An 18,628-nucleotide genomic window follows, 5' to 3' on the forward strand; every position below is an offset into this window, starting at 1 on the left:
AAAGAGACGTGGATTTGAATTTGCCACATACGAGGAACAATTGTCGGGATAGCGGTGATGATTGATTGTATGATGTTGTCGTTGTGTCCGAGGAATCAAAACCAAACCAAAGTTCATAATTAGGATGTAACCTAAACAAAATGTAATCCTGTTGTCACCCCCCCTACAGTCGAATGGTCTGGCGGTGGCGATCGTCTTCCTGGTGCTGCTGATCCTCGTGGCTCTGGCCCTCATGTGGTGGTTCTGGCCTCTCTGCTGCACGGTGGTGAGTATTACCGCAGACCGGCTTGGTGCAACCCGGAGCTGATGATTCATTCACGTTGGTTTTGCGCAGACAAAACATGCAAAACAAGTCGTATGTTTCCAGTTTCGCTATTTCCAAAAATAGTAGAAGTAATACTCCCTTGCAGCTTTATCTAAATCTGATGATTGCAGCAGGATTTACAATCTTATTGAGATAAAAAAAGAACTTTTTTAAAAAGTCAGTTGCATTAAGAGCAGATGTTGTGAAAGGACTAAATATCTTCTCACTGTTGCAAACATCCTGTTGTTGCAAATGCAGCTTGCGTTCAACGGAGACTGGGGTTTTTATACTGAAATTGTCATTGTGAGAGCGGTTCAGCGCACGTCAAGTTCACGCCCACTTCAACAGCCCAAAGCCGTGACCATAAACCACTGTTAACCAGCAGGTCGGGTCAGACGCAGCTGCGTCGTGTTCAGCGGCCGGCGGTGAAGGGGAAGAGGGTTTGTCAAGCATCTGTTCAACCTCGTCACCTCGCGTTCACCTCGTTCACCCACGGTGGCTTAGCAACACCACAGAGGAAGAACCTCAAACAGGAAGTCGAGAGCCCACATCCTCTGTGTAGACGATGACGGCGTGTTATCACACACACACACACACACACTCACAAGAGTTCTGAAAAGAGACAGAGTCGTTTCATGTGAACAAAACTACGTTTAAAAACAAAACAAGGCAGAGATCAGCAGGAGAGGCGCATGAGTGACAGATTGCAGGAACGTTAAGAAAATCTCTGTTTGAGCAGGACTGATATGAGGCTTACCTGGGGACTGAAGTGATTAATAATAATCACAGAGATTGTTTGTGGTTTAATCACAAATGAATCTGCCATGTCCGTGCTCCAGCTTCAAATACTTACTGTTTGGTAAACACACAATTCTTCTTTTTACTAAAGCTAATCTTATAATCAATCAGAGTGTTAAATTGTTGGTTTCTTTTTCCTCTTACACCTCCCCGTTATTATTTATTCATTTATTTATTTACTTTACTTTAGTGGTTCTAACTTCCGTCCTAGTTTTGCTTTACTAAATCAAAAATGTACAAAAAAAACTTTATCCCAATCCTAAAAGAATGACTCCTCTCCCGTCCCGTCCCGTCTTATGTTCGATATGGAGTAGATGTTCGCTGGCAGCTGCACACACACACACACACACAGGTGCCCTCTGCGCCACATCAGTTACTGCAGCGCAGCAACTCAGACAAGCGTGTGGCCAAATGTATTGAGTCGTTCTCATCTGTAAGAGGGAACAGCCTGTCGCCACGCGTCGTCAAGATAAAGATCAATGAACTCTGCGGGTGTAAACAAACTCATAACAAAGCGTTTTCCTCTTACAGAAAGTAAAAGTTTCATCAGTAACTGCTTCATCACGACAATGTGGGTGTGGTTTGATCAGATTTGACTGATGATCCTGGCAACGTAAGAATCCAACCCACCACCTGTCAGAACCTTTTGATCTCATTATCATTAAACCCCTTTTGGTGCACGGAGGTACGTGACATCTGTTTTTCCAACAGAGAAAAAAAAACGAAATCTAAATGTAAAATTACCAAAACTAAACTGCTCCAACTTTGAATATTGACTTCCTGTAGGATCCCAATGGATCCGACACTACAAAACATTTTAGACCCACTAAACTTATGGTGGAGTTTCGATTAGAGAGCATCGTTAAGCATCAGTATCGGTGTTGATGAAATCGTAACAATGCCTGTCCCTGCTTATGACGGATCTGAGACCGGACTATTGTAAATGCTGAGTAAGAATAAAGGGCTCGGCTGCACCAAATCTAAAATCTCGACCGGCGCAGTTGAAAGTTCAGCCGAGAGTTTCATTAGTGAGTGTGAATGTGGAGGTCTGAAGGTTATTCGTTAGTTCCCCACATGTTACTGGGTGTTTGTTAAGGTGGAACTTAAGCCTTGAATCTTCATTGTTTCCCCTTCAACCCTTTTTTTAATTTTTATTTATTTTTTATTAATTTAATTCATGGTTTTAAACTTTAGTTCGGTGCTTGATATTTATGAAAACTCCCCCATGCCCTCGCCCCCTTTTTTTTTTTTTTTTGGAAAAGCAGTCTCACCCACTTAACCATTTACAAAAATCCACAACAGATTATCGTTTGGGGCTATGAGCGAGGGGCTGCAGATGGTGCACCCCGGTCTTTTTCTGGTGTTTTATTTTTTTCTGCCGGGATCTGATAAAGGCAAAATTCACCCTCCCAACATCCAACCGCCCTCCTCTCCCCGCCGCACCTCTGCTCCCGCTCCCACTCGCGGCGCCCCTTAAATGATAGACGTCACCTGGCATTGTGGACCTGAAGGGAGCCCATCCAGGATGAGATGGAAGCATATTTTGGAAAACCAACAAAGGCATTAAAATGTAAACCCCCTGCAGCATGTCTGGCCGCGGACGTGTTTGTCTTGGTGGAGAGAGCTGCTGTTGCCTTCCATCGAGGGACGCGGCAGAAGAGGAGGGCCATGTGTGGCTTGTTAATATTTAAACCCCCAGTCTGCCAGGTTTCAGCAGTCAGGATGAGGCCGCACACACACACACACACACACACACACACACACACACACACACGCACACACACACGCACAACCTCTTTCCCACAATCCCTCTCTCTCTCTCTCTCTCTGTCTCTCTCTCGCATGGCTTGATGCCAGGAGAGAGGTCATACAAGCTGTGAGGGGTAATTTCTTTGTTTATGATTTGTTTGGAAATTAAACTCAGAATTGTGTGGCCTAGAGTTCAAATCAAAGGATTTAGGAGTTGGAGATGCAGTTTTCGGCAACATCGGCACTTCATCCAAATTACAAATGATTCGCCGCTAAATTGGACGCACTTTTGGACATGTTTTCGACTCAGTTGGTGCTTAATATGTTAATAATCTCTGATTACTTCGTGTTAGAAGTTGTCAGCGTTGCTCTCCGATGCAGAACTTTTATCTTCTTCTTCTCAAAATCACTTTTTATTTTTCTCAAAGCAGGTTAACGAGTCCATAGTTAAAAAAAAAAAAAAAAAAAAAAAAAACAGTCATTTTTAAATATGCTACTTGCCACTGATCCGTCACGATAAGCCTCCCGAAACAGCTTGACACAACACGGTTTGAGCTGGAGGTTGGGAACGAACAGGATTATCAGGTCCAATCGGACAGTTACCGAGACAGCCATATGGGGACGATGCCCCCGGCTCCTCGGATTGGTCCGATCCCCCTCGCCCTCCCCCTCCTCCCAGTGTCATGGCCGCAATGGCGAGCTGCTGGGGCTGATGTCAGATGGCTGAGTATCCTGCGGTTTAGTTTTTAATTACGCCGCCACGTCGCTGAGCGCTCCTCCTCACATCTGTCCATCAGGTAGATGGGAAAAGAGCAGCAGAGCCCCGTCATTTGTATAAATGCTTTATTTATCCCACAATATGTCCAGGAAATCTGCTGCACTTAATAAAAAGAGATAATCCCGTCTACGTAAGGTGTGGCTGAAATGATGTTAATCACCGTATGGAGAGGCTACTGGTAGACCTTTACTGGATTTACTTACAGCCAGTTGTGTGTCAGAAGAGCAATTAATTAACGCTAATTGATTATTTTTCATTATTCTAATGACAACAGTTTGTGGCGGGTGTGATGGTATCCCTGCGCTTAACAGTGAGTGAAGCAGCTGTTAGGATCTATGATATGCCATAATTACATTGCTCTTTTTTCTCTCTCTCTCTCTCTCCCCCCCCTCCTCCAAAACCAATTTAGCAAATGCATAAGCAGCGATGACAGTGTAGTATCTGTCTTTGGTGACTAATGGACGTAGGTCTGCCTTCCACTTTGCCGCACACCTCAAGTTGAGATATGTCCTCGCAGTAATTATATGCACAGTATTTATAGGCCAGCTCCTCTGTGTGTAGCACCGGGGGGGGGGGGCAGGAAACACTTTTCCTCTATTATACACCTTGTTTGCATCATCATCGTTTTAATCTTGGGTTAGAATAAACCATTACATGTTATCAGAGCTTCATTTGATGTCTTCAAATCAGAGGCTTTGTCCAAAACCTAAAGAGATTTTTCTTTTACAATGATGATACCATTTTCATTTGATTTTCTGAGTTAAAATTGATGTTTTGCATAGAAAAAATGTTGGAATAAGCTTTTTAAAAGGAACCAGATATCGATAACAACATTTATAGACTGTAATCTAACACCCCTACACTTAGAGTTTGACCTGCTTCCGTCTGGCCTCCCCACCCTCTGGTGTTATAACCTATCTGCTGCTACCTGCTCGTTTGCACTCTTGTGTTATTTGATTAGTAGATTTTTCTTTTTTTGTACTTTGGGAGAAGCCAAAGACAATGAAGTCAGTCAGTCAATGAATAAGTTGCATTACACTTGAATCAGATGATCTTCAGTGAAACGTGAGACGGGACCTCTGTGCTGCGTGGAGCTGCAGCCCTGTGCGGCTCTGTACTGACTATTTACCAGACGATGACTTAAAACCCCCTGAAACCTGAAACCACAGAAGAGTAAACTCCCATCCCTCCAGCGTGATCCCTCTCACAGATGGAGTGAGTGGCAGCAGCATCTTCGGCAATCCCACGATAAAAAAAGAAAAAAAGTTGGACGTCAGTGTTGCGAAGCGTCTGACTGACACCTGACAAATGCCACTGTCAGGCCGCCACTACCCCCCCTCTCCTCTCCCAACATCCTTTGCTTCGCGATGCACATCTGAAAAACCTAGTCGAGGCATCTTGTCCTTGAGTGGAATCACATTGTGGACAACCTGCTCCTCAGGTGCCATGTCATCCAGTGTTGTCATGAACAATGCCGCTGGGCTGGTCACTCTGCTGTGGGAGAGGTGTGGCATGATTATGAGTGTGTGTTTTCTTTCTTTTTTTCTCTGTATGTATGTGTGTGTGTGTGTGTGTGTGTTTGTATGTTTGTGTGTGTGTGTGTGTGTTTGTGTGTGTGTGTGTACGCCGCCACTCATCTTCCACCCAGACAGCGCTTGGAGCCGAGCCCGAGCCTCCTCCTCTGTATCTCATTGGAGCTAATTAACTCCTTAGGACTTTATGATTGGGGGGATTGCTTGGGAGCACTGAACCCCATCCAATTAATTAAGAGCTAAATGGGCAGCAGCGCTCGCCCCAAAGACTCCCCTGTCAACAAGTTGATTTTCAGCTTTTCTTTATTTTGCACGGGGGGCCCCTGATGTTGGTTTACAAGCAGAATCCTTGTAATCAGTAGTCAGCGGGGCGATGGGGCGCCAGTTGCATTCACAAAGCAGCCTGGCAGCGGCGGCGGCGTCTCTGCCGTGCGACGAGCTCAGGGATGTCTCTGTTTGTCTCAGTCACCTGTCACGAATCACCTCCGTCAGCCTTGTCTGGGCTCGTCTTGATAAGGTTGTGTGTGTGTGTGTGTGTGTGTGTGTGTGTGCGTCCCTCCATGGACTTTGTGCTGACGCTCTTTTGCTTTTTCTCTTTATCCAGGTCATCAAAGACCCGCCGCCACCTCCTCCACCTTCCCGTCCTCCACCACCTGTGAGTACTAATGTGGCCTTGTCACAGCACCGATAGAGTTGTGTTGATACGACTGAAAATTAAAGGAACATTTCCACATTTTTATAAACGGCCTCATTAGATGAGACGATTGATTCCACTCTCCTCTTTGTATTAAGTTTGAAACCAGAGCCAGGAGGCGGTTAGCCTAGCTTAGCCTAGCTTAGCATTAACACTGCTGAGGCTGCAACTGACTCTAAAACTGCAGTGAGTCGCTTTTACGTTTCTGTTTGTGAGATTTCTCAAACAAGCGATCACGTGTTAGTAGCTGTCTTTATGCTAAGCTACGCTAATCACCTCCCGATCTCAGCTTCGTACTTCGCACACTGAGAGATGAGAGTGGTAAGTTGCAGATGTGTTGTCACGCTGAGAAATTCATTGATCATTGATCCCAAATTGGGAAATTCTCCAAACGAATCTAACTTCTCTGTCATCACATTATGTTTTGGTCTTTAGGATTAAAAATAGTGAAGGAAATAATGTGATAAAATCAACTTAGAACCACGTAGAAAGAATCTGCAGCTGGAGCAGAAGTAAGGACACAAGTGTTTCCTTACACTGCTTGTGTCAGGAGGGATCCTGACACAAGCAGTGTTTTTCCTGCAGGAAGGAAATCCATTCATATATTATTGATTAATGGGATTGCAAGAAAGAACAATAGTGTGAACAGTCCTGTTCTTCCTTCACTTGAAGGTTGATTAATGCAGTTGTTTATAGGATCATAGTTTGTGCGTGATTAAGATAATGGGTCTCTTAATTTCCCTCCGTCTCTCTCTCTCTAAGGAGCCTGAGCCGCTGCCCAAGAAGAAGTGGCCGACTGTGGACGCCTCTTACTACGGAGGAAGAGGAGCCGGAGGGATCAAACGCATGGAGGTAAAGAACTCGACATCGACCACCCGACGAAATGCTTTCACCACAAAGTGTTTGACGCATGAATCTTCTTGATGTGAAATTATTTGAGCGGCGAATTTGAAAACATCTCATCAGTCAAAATTTCCGAATCTAAAAAGCAAAAGGAAAGACAGGTTTCCTCAAAGACCAGATCAGATTCCTCGACAGCAGGAAGTGATGCGTTTCTGACAGCTGTTATCCAGTAAACCTGCATCGTGGTCGGAGAAACCTGCTGACGCTCAGTCTTTTCTCTGGAGCTAGAAGTTTGTGAAGTTGCACAGGCGGCGGCAGGAGGAGGAGGAGGAGGAGAACGACCGGCCATGCCACTGTCCTCGTCAGTCTGCTGATGCCTCCGACGTGACAGGCCCTGCCATCTTGTCCTTGGCCGTCCGGGCCTGATTGGATCAAGTCATTGCCAGGATGAAAGATTGAGTGCTGCTGTCAACTTGACATATCCACCTCACCCGTCTCTCCTCTCCACCTCCCCCTTCTTAACTCCCGAACCTTGGCAGCCCCTTTGTTATCCGCCGCCCCTCCGAGGGGAATCCAGGTTTAAAGGCGAGCTCAGCCTCCTCCTCCTCCTCCTCCCTTTGCTGTTCCACCCCCTGCCGCTTCCCAGCCCCGAGGAAGTTGGTGGCATTGCCGGGATTTCCCAGCATCCTCAGGGAGCTCCTACCTCTCGACTTTATCCCCAGGAGCGCTGGCGAGATGCGAGATGCGAGGAGCCCGGGTATCCCGCCTCTCTCTTCTTCCTGTAGCAGCTTGATTCCCACCGACAGGCCCGTCTCCACATCTGAAGCTTCACCCCCTCGTGGATGGAGAACAAGGTGCTTGTTAAGAGCAACCTGTTCTCTCCTCTGCATCCTCATTTAAGACGTCACGCTGAGAAAAACATCCTCCACCTCCAGCGCTTTGCCGCTGCCAATATTTCAAACGTGCGTCGAGCGGGGCCGAGGTGACAACGTTATCTTTTATTCATCGCAGCCCTCTCTTTTCTTGATGATGCGGCAGGCCAGGGATGTTTCCCAGAGATGATTCTGAAAAGCTGTTCTATATTGTCACGGCTTAACCTACAGCTTGAAAACTGTGTCGCTAATTAATCACCTCTCCTCATTCATGCGATGGTGGATTTTTATTTTATTTATTTATTTTTTTTATCTCCTCCTTGCAACAGATGTGATGAATTCAATTAAAAAGCAGGACAGCTTAACTATCACACAGGCCTGCATTCACACACACACACTCACACACACACACACACACACACACACACTAACACATTATACCACATGTAAATATGCTTATTAATAAAAGAAAAAGCTGGTTCTCAGATCATTTTATTTTCTTATGGATAGATAGTGACAGCAGATGTTCAGCTGCTTTGTTATAATCATCACGATGTGATCCTGAACCACTGCGCTGTTCGGCCTCTTACGGAAGCTCTTTTGTAAACCTTCGATGTCGTGACTCGTCTTTAATCAAGGGCTGCAGTTAACAATTATTTTCATTATTGATTAAAGGAAACTCCACCATTAAGGAGTTTGTTACCTCCATGTTTTATCTTTAGTCTTATTAATGAGTTACAAACTGCTTTTGTTTAAAGGATTTTACTTGAGTTTGTTTGTAAAGGTCCCATATAGTCTAAAGGTCTCTGTCCATGTGTGGTTTGATTATAGATCAGGTTCTATATTGATACTGTGAAACTATCAACGCGCTCAGCCTGTATTCAGAAACCGAGCCTTAAAACCAGCCGTCAGGACTTCCTGTTACTTTGTGATGTCACAACAAAGCAGTCACCGCCCTCAAGAGATGGTCTTTGGTTCTTATGGATCAGCACTTCAAAATAAAACACAGGAAAAGTGTAAAATGTGGGACCTTTAACTAATCATTGTAGCACCAAGTAAAATTTTTTTATTGATCATTAATGACTAAAAGAGAATGACCCGTTCTCTGCTCTTTGTTTGGTTTTTATTTATCCAGGTGCGCTGGGGTGAAAAGGGCTCAACCGAGGAGGGGGCCAGGCTGGAGAAAGCCAAGAACGCCATAGTGTCCATACCGGAGGACGTGGATGAGCCGATGATCAAACGTCCCACCCCGAAGGCCGCGCCCTCCTACCATCAGAGAGAGAACAAATGGTACACTCCCATCAAGGTGAGCACCCCCCCCCCCCGGCTGCACCGGCAACCCACCTGACTGAACAAATACTCATCTGTGTAGTCGTATATAGTCGTCTGAGCTCAAAGGTTCCACTTCCTACTGAGAGTGTAGAATTTCATGAATGATAACAAGTAATGAAGGTGAGACAGAGACCATAGATCACACGGACCATTTAAAAAAAAAACCCTCGTGTGTTTTTGTCCTTCCACGTCATTTCTTTTTCTCACCATTTGTGTAAACGTACATGTCGCTGAGATGTAACCCCATTCTCCTCGTGTGTATCAGGGTCGTCTCGATGCTCTGTGGGCTCTGTTGGGGCGGCAGTATGACCGAGTCTCCCTCATGCGTCCCACCACTGCAGACAAGGTAAGCGGATCCCCGACTGTCAACCCTGAAACATGTGCTCCGCTTGACGCTCACACGATGTTTCCAGTGGAAAATTAATTCATTTCCAGAAAGGCCTTAAAACACAAACCACACATAGGCGTACAAGGTTTTGGTGGCAGGTTAAGTAAACCAGGAAGTGTGTGGGTGTGGGTGTGGGTGTGGGTGTGGGTGTGGGTGTGGGTGTGGGTGTGTGTGTGTGTGTGTGTGTTTGGGTGTGTGGGATACAGTAAACGAGCATCATTGTATTGTGTTCTTGTTGCACAAAGCTACAGCCTGCAGGGTTGTGAGTCAGTCTCGTCATCGGTGCGGTTTATTTCTTGCATCAGTCAGCAGTGTGCACGGTCTCCTTCTTCTTCTTTTGACCATTAAATGCTCGTCTAAAAAAAAGAGTCACCACCATCACAGTTAAGCACTCATTATTTTACTGCTGTATTACATTGCAGCTGTGGTGTTACAACAATCTGCGCGCTCCGTCTCAGCAGAGGAAGCTGCTCATGGCTCAAGTTTTTTTTTTGCATTGTGTTGTTGTTACCTAATCGGGCCGATGTGAGCTGCAGCTGCAACGACTCACAGAGCGGGGAAGCACGACAGGGACGACCTAATATGGTCAAACTCTGGACTTTTCTCAACCTCCCATCAGAGGAGAGGAAAGACATGGGCCCTACAAGCCGACACGCTGAAACCTGACGCCCTGCAAGCGGTCAGGAGGGCGCGCTGCTCCCAAACCGCCACCAAGTCAGAGTTAACCAGATGTTTTGATAGTTTCTTAGCTTTCTAAGGCAGCAAACCGCAACATCTGCTGCGGACACTGAGCTATATGTAATCCTTAATCTCTAAAAGAGTGTCACAGATTGGAATCAGATTGCAGACTTGCAAAGTGATGGTGCATTCAGAAACATTTGCAGCTCCCATTTAAGGTTTCATTGGCCTCTTCTTATGATGTCACCAAACTTTATACAGGGGTAGTAACTGTATAAACCCCCACCCCCCCACCACCACCACCCCCCCCACCCCTGTCCCACATTAACGCTGCTTATATCTCTCTTTTTTTTTGAGAGTTATAAGTGGAACCACATTCACATGCAGCTAACTAAAGGAAGGAAAAATCAAATGTAAAACAACAACTGACAAACTTTTTCCTTTTGTCGCTGAAATACATGGGAAAAAAAAGAGAGACACATCTGTACAGAGGTCTACTGTATAAATACTATCCCTGGTGCCTCTTATCCACTGTGGTGGCCACTTCCTCACAGAGGCCTGAGAACTGGAACCATCGCAGCCTTTAATGGTTCAGAGAATGATGTCAGACTGCAAATGTCTGGAGTGGAGAAGCGAGCCAGTTGGCCGGCTGCGAGCCTGACAGTTGCTACTCAGGGCGTCATGGCGCCGTTAAACACAGTGCCAGAAGATGCACCGTGAAAAAATTAACATCATCAAAACTCTTGAATTTGCTGCTCAGTAAACGTTGATGTGGCAGGTCAAAAGATGTCCAGATATCATTGTTGAAGCTAAGCTGGGTTTCTGTGTTAGGACATCTTGATGCAGAGAGTGCTGCACATTAAACTGTGGTAGGTAGGTGCAGAATGCAGCAGCACATCTGGTCCTCGATCGGCCTAAAAGGGGCGCGTGTGTCGCTCTGCTGCTCTCCGACCTCCACTGACCACCCGCGGCCTTCAGAGTGACTTCTGGTCGGACGTATGCTCCTTCTCGGCCACTGCACATCCCACCATCCCTGCACATGAGACAATCTGAGCCCGGACTGTTCTGGTCTGTGGTTCCCCTGATGATGGAACAAGCTCCCTGCGATTTGGATATTGCACTTGCAATTTCCATTATATTTCGATTAATTGGGCAGCCTGCTACTTACTATGCACTTACATTGAACTTCTCTACCTGATCTCCTTCCACTTATTGAATGGGTGCACACCAAGGGTTCCTACTGCACTGAAGCTTTAGTGATGCCCCTCACTTGCCAAATGAGTAAATGCAGATGTAAATGTAGTAACTGAAGTACTGTCAACAGCAGTTACAGGTAACCTAGATTTTTTTTAAAAACCAACATTAAATGAGGTCAGGCTTTAACTTGGCTAGAAATCAGCCAGACATCTCTTGACCTACAAATCAACAATTCACCACCTTCAATTCGCCAGTCGTCACTGTCCGTCTCAAAAACAACAGCCTGCTTTAACAGTTGTGTGTCCTTTAACTAGTAAGAACTCTCTGGACAAAAAGGCGTATGATGTGAGTTTGTTTCACTGCCATGATAAATTGTTAACAGTATGTTAAATGTGCCGGTTCTGTTTGTGTTGTGTTATGAAGCCAGGGGTTTTCATGAAATGACCGAACTTGCATATTTTCCTGGCACAGCCTTTTGTTTTTTATGTTGAAATGACAACAATTCCCCTGCGCGACATTCATCCAACTGTCTGAGTTTTAAGTAGAAAATAAAAATGTGGCAGAATGTGGAAACATCATGGCTGCAGCTCCCACCGTGTAAAAAGATGATAGATGTCGCCACACATGAGGTCACCTCAGCTGCTCCGAGCGAACTGTTTTTAAAAGTAGAAAACGGGAGGACGGCGCCCACTGGTGAGCAAACCAGTCGTGTCAAAGCACTTAGGCTGGAAGAGGAGAGGCTGCCAGCGTGGCGCCTTGACACCGCGGTTCTCGCCTCATTCACATTCACACCGCCGTGCCAAACTCCACTTTTAAGTCTGTGATCAAGACTGTACGCATCACACAAGGGAGGGAATCAAACAGGAGGCCGCGGATGCGGATGTATTTTTTTTTAAAGTGACGTCTCAGCTCAGACGTAGTGGACAGTGAGTGGAAACTGGATGTTGTTTGTGACAACAAAATGTATTTTTAAGTGAGTTATGATGTTTTTAAATCCCTCCGCTGGCTCACAGTTGGAGGGAAACATCTAAATTATAATTTAATCCAGGTTTTGTTTTGACTTTGATTCCCCCGAGCAAAGATTAAATCCACTATAACGCTGATTTGATTCACATTCAGTTTGGTTTATTTCACTGCTTCCAGAAAGTGGAACAACTCAGCAAATATAGATTATAAAATGCCAATAAACTCATTCAGTTAGCGGTAATCAAGCATGTAAATTGGAGGCTGCACAATTAATCAAAAATATACTGGAAATAATGTGTGTGCAATATCCAAATCACAGGAGCTGCAATTTTTTATTTATTATTTTTGATAAAGGTAAAAATGTGTCACCACATTGTTGTGTCCTGGTGATACAGAGACGCCTCCGGACGTAAAGGAACATGGAAACTTTAAGTCAGAGTGACATTTTTTTTTTTTTTTGAAAGCAATATTCAGATTCATTTCTAGCTTTTAATTGATTTCATTGTGGCTCTTCCCATGATCTTCCACATGCTGATGTTTCCTCTGGTCCACGTTGTGTTACAAGGATCAGAGTTTATCCTCAGGACCACGGTCAGCAAACTCATCTCTAGCTACATTTATTACAGTAGTAGGTTTATTTGAATCTCATCTAGTTTGTAGGATTTACTTGAACTTTATTCGACAATTACATGTTGGTTAAATCAACACGGTCGCATTAACTGATACTTTTTCATCCCTGTGAAAACATTGTGTGACTCGTGGAATAAGTCGCAGAGTGTCGGACAGACACTCGGACAGAAACTTGGCTTTGCTTGTGAAATCCAAAGCGCCCGATGCAGATGTGTGTTTTCATGTTTCATTGTCTGAGATGAGAGTTTTTAACCTGAGGAAGTGATAAATGGGAACGACACCAAAGCAAATATAAGACTGAGATTTGTGTCAGCATATGTTCTGTTTTTAGTGGAAGGCGTGAAAGGCCTTTTTGGCCTTACAACAGGCTGGAACCAATTCTTTGATTCCCCTTTTTATTGGATTTGTAATATCAAGTTTAGTCATTGCCGTTTTTCCACTTCCTGCTCCTGTTGCTCACCTGTCCTATAGTCGGGCCTCTGCTGCGACATGTGTGTGATCTGGGGCTTTACAAGTAAACTCTAAGGTTTACTGCAGGTCAGGTGTGGGTGGCAGCGTGGGGCATCAGTGTCGTGGAGAAGAGGAGCAGGGGAGGGGAGGGGGAGGCAGGAGAAGAGGGTACAGGGGGGTGGGGGGGTGGGGGGGGGGGGGGCCTTTGATGGCGGACAGGAAACCTCCAGGGTCATGAATTTTTCTGCGGGCTGCGTCCAAGGGGTTACAAGGACTTGTACAGGTGTAAGGAAGCAGGTTGTCGCAGACATCTGTTCAGCACGGGGACCCGGGTGTCCACGCCGCCCTCTTCGTGCTCTCCCCTCCCCTCCCCTCCCTCCACCTCTCTCCTCACGCCGATCTTCCATCCTCACCCACTCTCTCTCTCTCTCTCTCAGCGGTCCACTTTCCTGACCCCACCCTCCCTCAGTGCCGCCGCCCGGAGCCAGACTGCTGGATTGTCAGCAGATGCAGAAGAGAGACAGAGAGACAGAAAAAAAATGAGAGTGAAACAGTTTTTTCTTTTTTTTCTTTTTTTTTGTGGTCTCACATTTAGCGCCTGAGGGCCTTCAACACCAAAGGTAGAGCGGGGGTGGACACAGCTGCAGTGCCGAACTTGCCCCAGGCACAAATAAAGAGATCTAATGTGGTTTGACTGTGTTGTCGGTGAGACCAGGGAGCCGGGGAGGCACTTCAGAGCCAACTTAGCACAGCAACATCTGCCGCCAAGTTTTGCCGGGGATCGACTGGGGACAGCAGGTAGAGGAAGGTGGCGGGGGGGCGGGGGGGTTGGCCTTATTCTGATGCTCACTCAGGCTCTTTTTGAAGAGGCGGTGGCGTGTGTACGCGTGTGTGTGCGTCTTTTTTCCTCATTTTGCCACCCCCACCTTCACACTCTCAGGTATTGTTTTTCTAAAAGCAGCTGTCCGGCAAAACGTCCAAACAAGGTGTGCGGCGATGAATGATGCATCACTATACATTGAAACCCTCCGAGTCTGACAGAAAGGGGGAAAAAAGACGCGAGAGCGGAGAACGCGGCGTTTTCAGTTCTGTGTGTGAGTCCGTTCTGATTTTCCAGTTGGATTTCCATTTGTTCCTCTCTCTCTCTCTCTCTCTCTCCCGCTCTCATCTGTTCCTCACCAGGGGGACGTGTGGGCTGAGTGTGTGCGGAGGTTAATGGTATTATCTGATGGACCTCTCGACTGTTGCTGAAGCATATTTGCTGCCGAGCCTATAAAAGAGGTTTTTGTCCTTGAAATTTTCAGATTAAAAGCACTAATGAATAATTTTTCCAAAATCCTTCTTCCTGCCTCCGTTACTCCGGTTTCTCTTGTCCTCACTTGTCCCCATCATATGTGATGTCACACCCTTAGCTAAACCCTAACCCTAAACTAAAGTTTATCACGGATGTATTTACATCTGCATGATCTCCTTCCGCAGAGTAACGAGTGAGTGCATCAGTTGGACAGAAAGAATGTAAATCCTTGGACTGAACTCTGTAAACAACCGGTGGAGGAGAGTTCAGGGTTTGAAGCTGCAGGACTTTGACGCAGAAACAATAAGTTGATTTGATTGGTTAGTTGATGAATGGAAAATTAAATTTGTTGTTGTAATGTGGCATTTTATAGAAAACAAGAACTTAATCACTAATGAAAGTAATCAGGCCTTTTTCTGATGTCAGGAGCCAACGAAGTGTTCCCATGACAATAAAATTATGATGTAAGAGATGCAAAAGGAAATAAGAGGTGAGGAAGAAGAGGAGATATTTCCCCAGTGAGAAACCGTGCGGGCGAAGACCACGCGATGGCGGTGAACTACAGTCGCCTTCGTCGTTAGAAAGCAGCTTCCCACCTCTCCCCTGTTCCTCCTCTCCTCCCCTCGGCCCCTTTTTATCTTTTCCCTTCACCCCACCAGCGCTCCGTGGCCCCGGCTGTGACAGTGTCTTAATTTAACAGCCGTCGGTCACGTTGTAGACCGTGCCGTGGGAGCGTTTAATTAAGTGACTGCGAGCGGAGGGACTCCACCGACCTGCTCTGGTAGAGTCCCTTCGGATGGAGGGAGGAGAGAGAGGGAAGGAAGGATGGAGGTAAAAGGAGGGAGGTGTTAAAAAAAAAAAAAGAATTGAGGACAAGGCTGGCATAAGCCGAGGGCCACAGAGGGTATAGGTGACAGTCTGCTCGCCTGCCGTAGCCTGGCATGGCACGGCAAGGGAGAGTTGTCCTTGGAGGTCGCCGGGATACATGCTCGGGTTTCTCTCCTCCCCTCCTCAGCAGCTCGTGTCGCGTCTGCCGGTTTCTCAGGGCTCAATTAGGATGCTGCGAGGTGATTGTTTGCGTGGAAATGGATGCCAAGTGAAACATCAGACTGGAAATGTGCTTCTTTCAGTTTCAATATTTGACTGGCACGAAGGTGCTACATGTAGCATCTTTTAACATCCGTAAGTCATCGGTAATCACCACATTTGATTTTTAAGACATGAGTATAATTACTGTAAACAAACACGACCGTGGCTGAGAGGATTGGCAAGACTCGTCTCTGGTCTCTTCACTGCATTTTTACATTGTGAGCCACTGGGTCACATTTTTTTATTTATTTTTTTTGTGGGGAATGTTCTTCCAGCTCAAGTTTTTCTCTCAGAGTTTCCCACAATGGCAGATGGTGGAGGAGTGAACGACTAATGGGAGAAAAAAACTAAGAAAATCATTTCCAATATGTTTATCTTCAACAGAGCAGCAGAGAAAAGCTATGATCACGTGTCATCTTTGTAATGAGAACCAACAGGGATTATGGGGAGTGGAGTCTTTTTTTTTATTTTTATGGAGCAATACTGAGGTTTTTGTACCAGTAGACACATTTGTACTTTACATTACTGTCTTTATTTCTAAAGCTTTCGCAAAACCCGGACCAACAACTCTGCAATATACAGTCCTACTTCCTGCAGTACAGTCCGGTCCTAATGTTGCATCAGAGGGTGTAGTAACACTTCTGTGTTTCATTTGAAGTGTTGATCCATAAGAAGATATATTTAAACCATATCAGTGTAGTTTTACATCTGCTCTCTCAGGCTTCTCTCTGGAGCTCTATTAGCAACAGCTCGGTGAGCCAATCAGAAGAGAGGAGGCTGTGAGCCTCTCTTCTGATTGGCTCACTGTTTTCTGAGTGATTGAATAAAAATATAGCAGATTTCAGGTAAAAACACTCAAGGAAACCAAATCCTGCAAGGATTGGATGGTGGGTCCAGGTGGGCGGGGCTTGGTGATTGCTTCGTTGTGACATCACAAAGTTCAGGAAGTCCTGACGGCTGGTTTTAAGGCTCAGTTTCTGAATACAGGCTGTGTGCATTTCTCTGTGGACTGAGGCTTTGATACTTTCACAGTATTAATATAGAACCTAGACCTGATCTATAATCACACTACACATGGACAGAGACCTTTTAATAAAACCTGTAAAGTATGGTTGTTGTAAAACTTTTGAACGGTGGTGCATAATGATGTTTAACCCGCCATATTCTTTCAAAATGAAGGTGCTGAAAACAGCACAGAATTTGACCAATAATATAACATATGCACTCATCAAATAGCAAAGTATTATTGATCTGTCAACATGTGTCAACAGATCGGATGACAAATTACAACATTACCAACAGTAGACTAGATAAACCAAACTCAACTGCACCAGTGAATCAGATTTGAATACAGATTTAAATATTGGACGATAGCCACGCCATAGGATCAGCAGTAAACTGGCTGCCGTACTGGCCGCACTGGTGGATCAGCACTGACAGTACTGGGCAGGCTGGTCGCACTGGAAATGATCCAAGAGAGGAAATGGCTGCCTCACATGAAATAAGGCCCGGCTGATTGTGGCCTGAGATAATCACAGTGACCCATTTAGATACTGCATGAGGTGATGGCTGCAGACTCTTGAAAGACTGTTTGTAGCGAGGGGGGAAAAAAAAGAAAAACGATATGGAAAAATGTGCACTGTGAAATTCACTCAACAGACTGTTTATTCAGTCTTATACTGAACATAGAGATGCATTTAGCAGCGTCTTTCTTTGCATCACTTGTTCTCAGTATGTAAAGCAGAGCAAACATTTGCTCGGTATTGTTTAAGGGAAGAAAAAAAAACAACCACTCATCGCTTCACGCTTCCTGTTGCTCGTATCTGTGCGTTTATCTTTACAGTGCCACACTGAATACGGTGAGATCGTGTTTCTTGAAACTAATAGAAGCCGTCAAACTGCGTTGTTGTTCGGTGTTAAAATAAATGCCTGCGAAGAGCCAAAGGATGACACATCCTCGGCATCACAGAAAAGGGCCCACGTTCGTGCTCCCTCTCCACAGCCGTTGGAAAGAATAATTTGGTACCTTAAACGTCTGATAAGACAATATGCTAATGCGGCACTAATGTATGCCTAAAGAAAGAGTTGACAGCAGCACTAATGCAGAATAAACACAGGGTAATACATGCGAGAGGACATCAGTCAGGATGTTTACCATCACACAGATAAATACCTCGCTCAAACAAATGTAACACTTAATTTCACAATAAAAGGCTTTAATCGAAAGTAAACAACCTGGCAAATGGCATTAGGTTGAAATGAACCCCCTAGATCAGAGAGCATGAGATTTCCTAATTAACAGGGGTAATTGGAATTAAACCAGAGCGTCACAAATAATGAAGCATTGTGAGAAGAGATGGAGCTTCGCTGGAAAAAAAAAGGGGGGGGGGGCTGGAGTTGACTCCCGAAAAAAACAAAAGCTCCAAAACAGCGATGAGACGTTACTCATGCTTGACATTTTAACCCCCAACCACCGTCACTTTTATCTCCACATTTTGAAGAGGTGAGGAATTTATTAAGCGGCTGTGTCTTTGTCACACTGAGTTTGTGTTGTGCAGGTTTTAGACTGATTGATTTTCACTCTTTAACCACGGGGGGGGGGGTCTTTAAGAGACTCGACCCCTGGATATCTGATGATCTTTATGTTTCTATAGAGCCTCTCATGTTTCAGGCAGTTTGCAGATCTCTTTGGTGGCTTCACAGCAGAGATGTGAAAATAATAATAAAAGTAATTTGGTTGAAAGAAAAAGAAAAACAATCCCGAAGATGAATCTGAATGCATGTGATTTATTGCATATACAGGTGCACAGGTGCTTTTTCCTCTATTGAAACATTTTTCCTATCTCAGCTTCATGTTTTTGGACATTTTATTGCTGGTACCAGAGGACGTTCCAGCTCATTTTTCTGTCCACAGGAGTTTTGGATTCAACAAAAACACCACAGGCCAAACTCTCTGAGATCACTTCACCTGTTTCTAATAAAAAACATAAAAACTCAGAAGCCAAGTGTTAGCGTCTTGATGCTGGGGCGGTTA

General features: G+C 45.2%; 1 protein-coding gene across 2 annotated transcripts in view; it reads left to right on the forward strand.

The window, feature by feature from the left end:
- Positions 1–18,628, forward strand: part of antxr2a (ANTXR cell adhesion molecule 2a) — a 73,354-nt gene that overhangs the window by 28,486 nt on the left and 26,240 nt on the right. The window contains exons 12-17 of one of the 2 annotated variants that reach the window (XM_056376403.1): positions 170–265; positions 5,766–5,816; positions 6,618–6,707; positions 8,706–8,876; positions 9,168–9,248; positions 13,649–13,824. In XM_056376403.1, coding sequence (XP_056232378.1) covers positions 170–265; positions 5,766–5,816; positions 6,618–6,707; positions 8,706–8,876; positions 9,168–9,248; positions 13,649–13,813 — 654 coding nt within the window. In that variant the 3' untranslated portion in view covers positions 13,814–13,824. Of the gene's footprint in view, positions 1–169; positions 266–5,765; positions 5,817–6,617; positions 6,708–8,705; positions 8,877–9,167; positions 9,249–13,648; positions 13,825–18,628 lie in introns of those variants that run through there. The other variant, XM_056376404.1, reaches the window with a different exon arrangement.

Source organism: Seriola aureovittata, chromosome 5, assembly GCF_021018895.1.
Source record: "Seriola aureovittata isolate HTS-2021-v1 ecotype China chromosome 5, ASM2101889v1, whole genome shotgun sequence".
NCBI lineage: Eukaryota > Metazoa > Chordata > Actinopteri > Carangiformes > Carangidae > Seriola > Seriola aureovittata.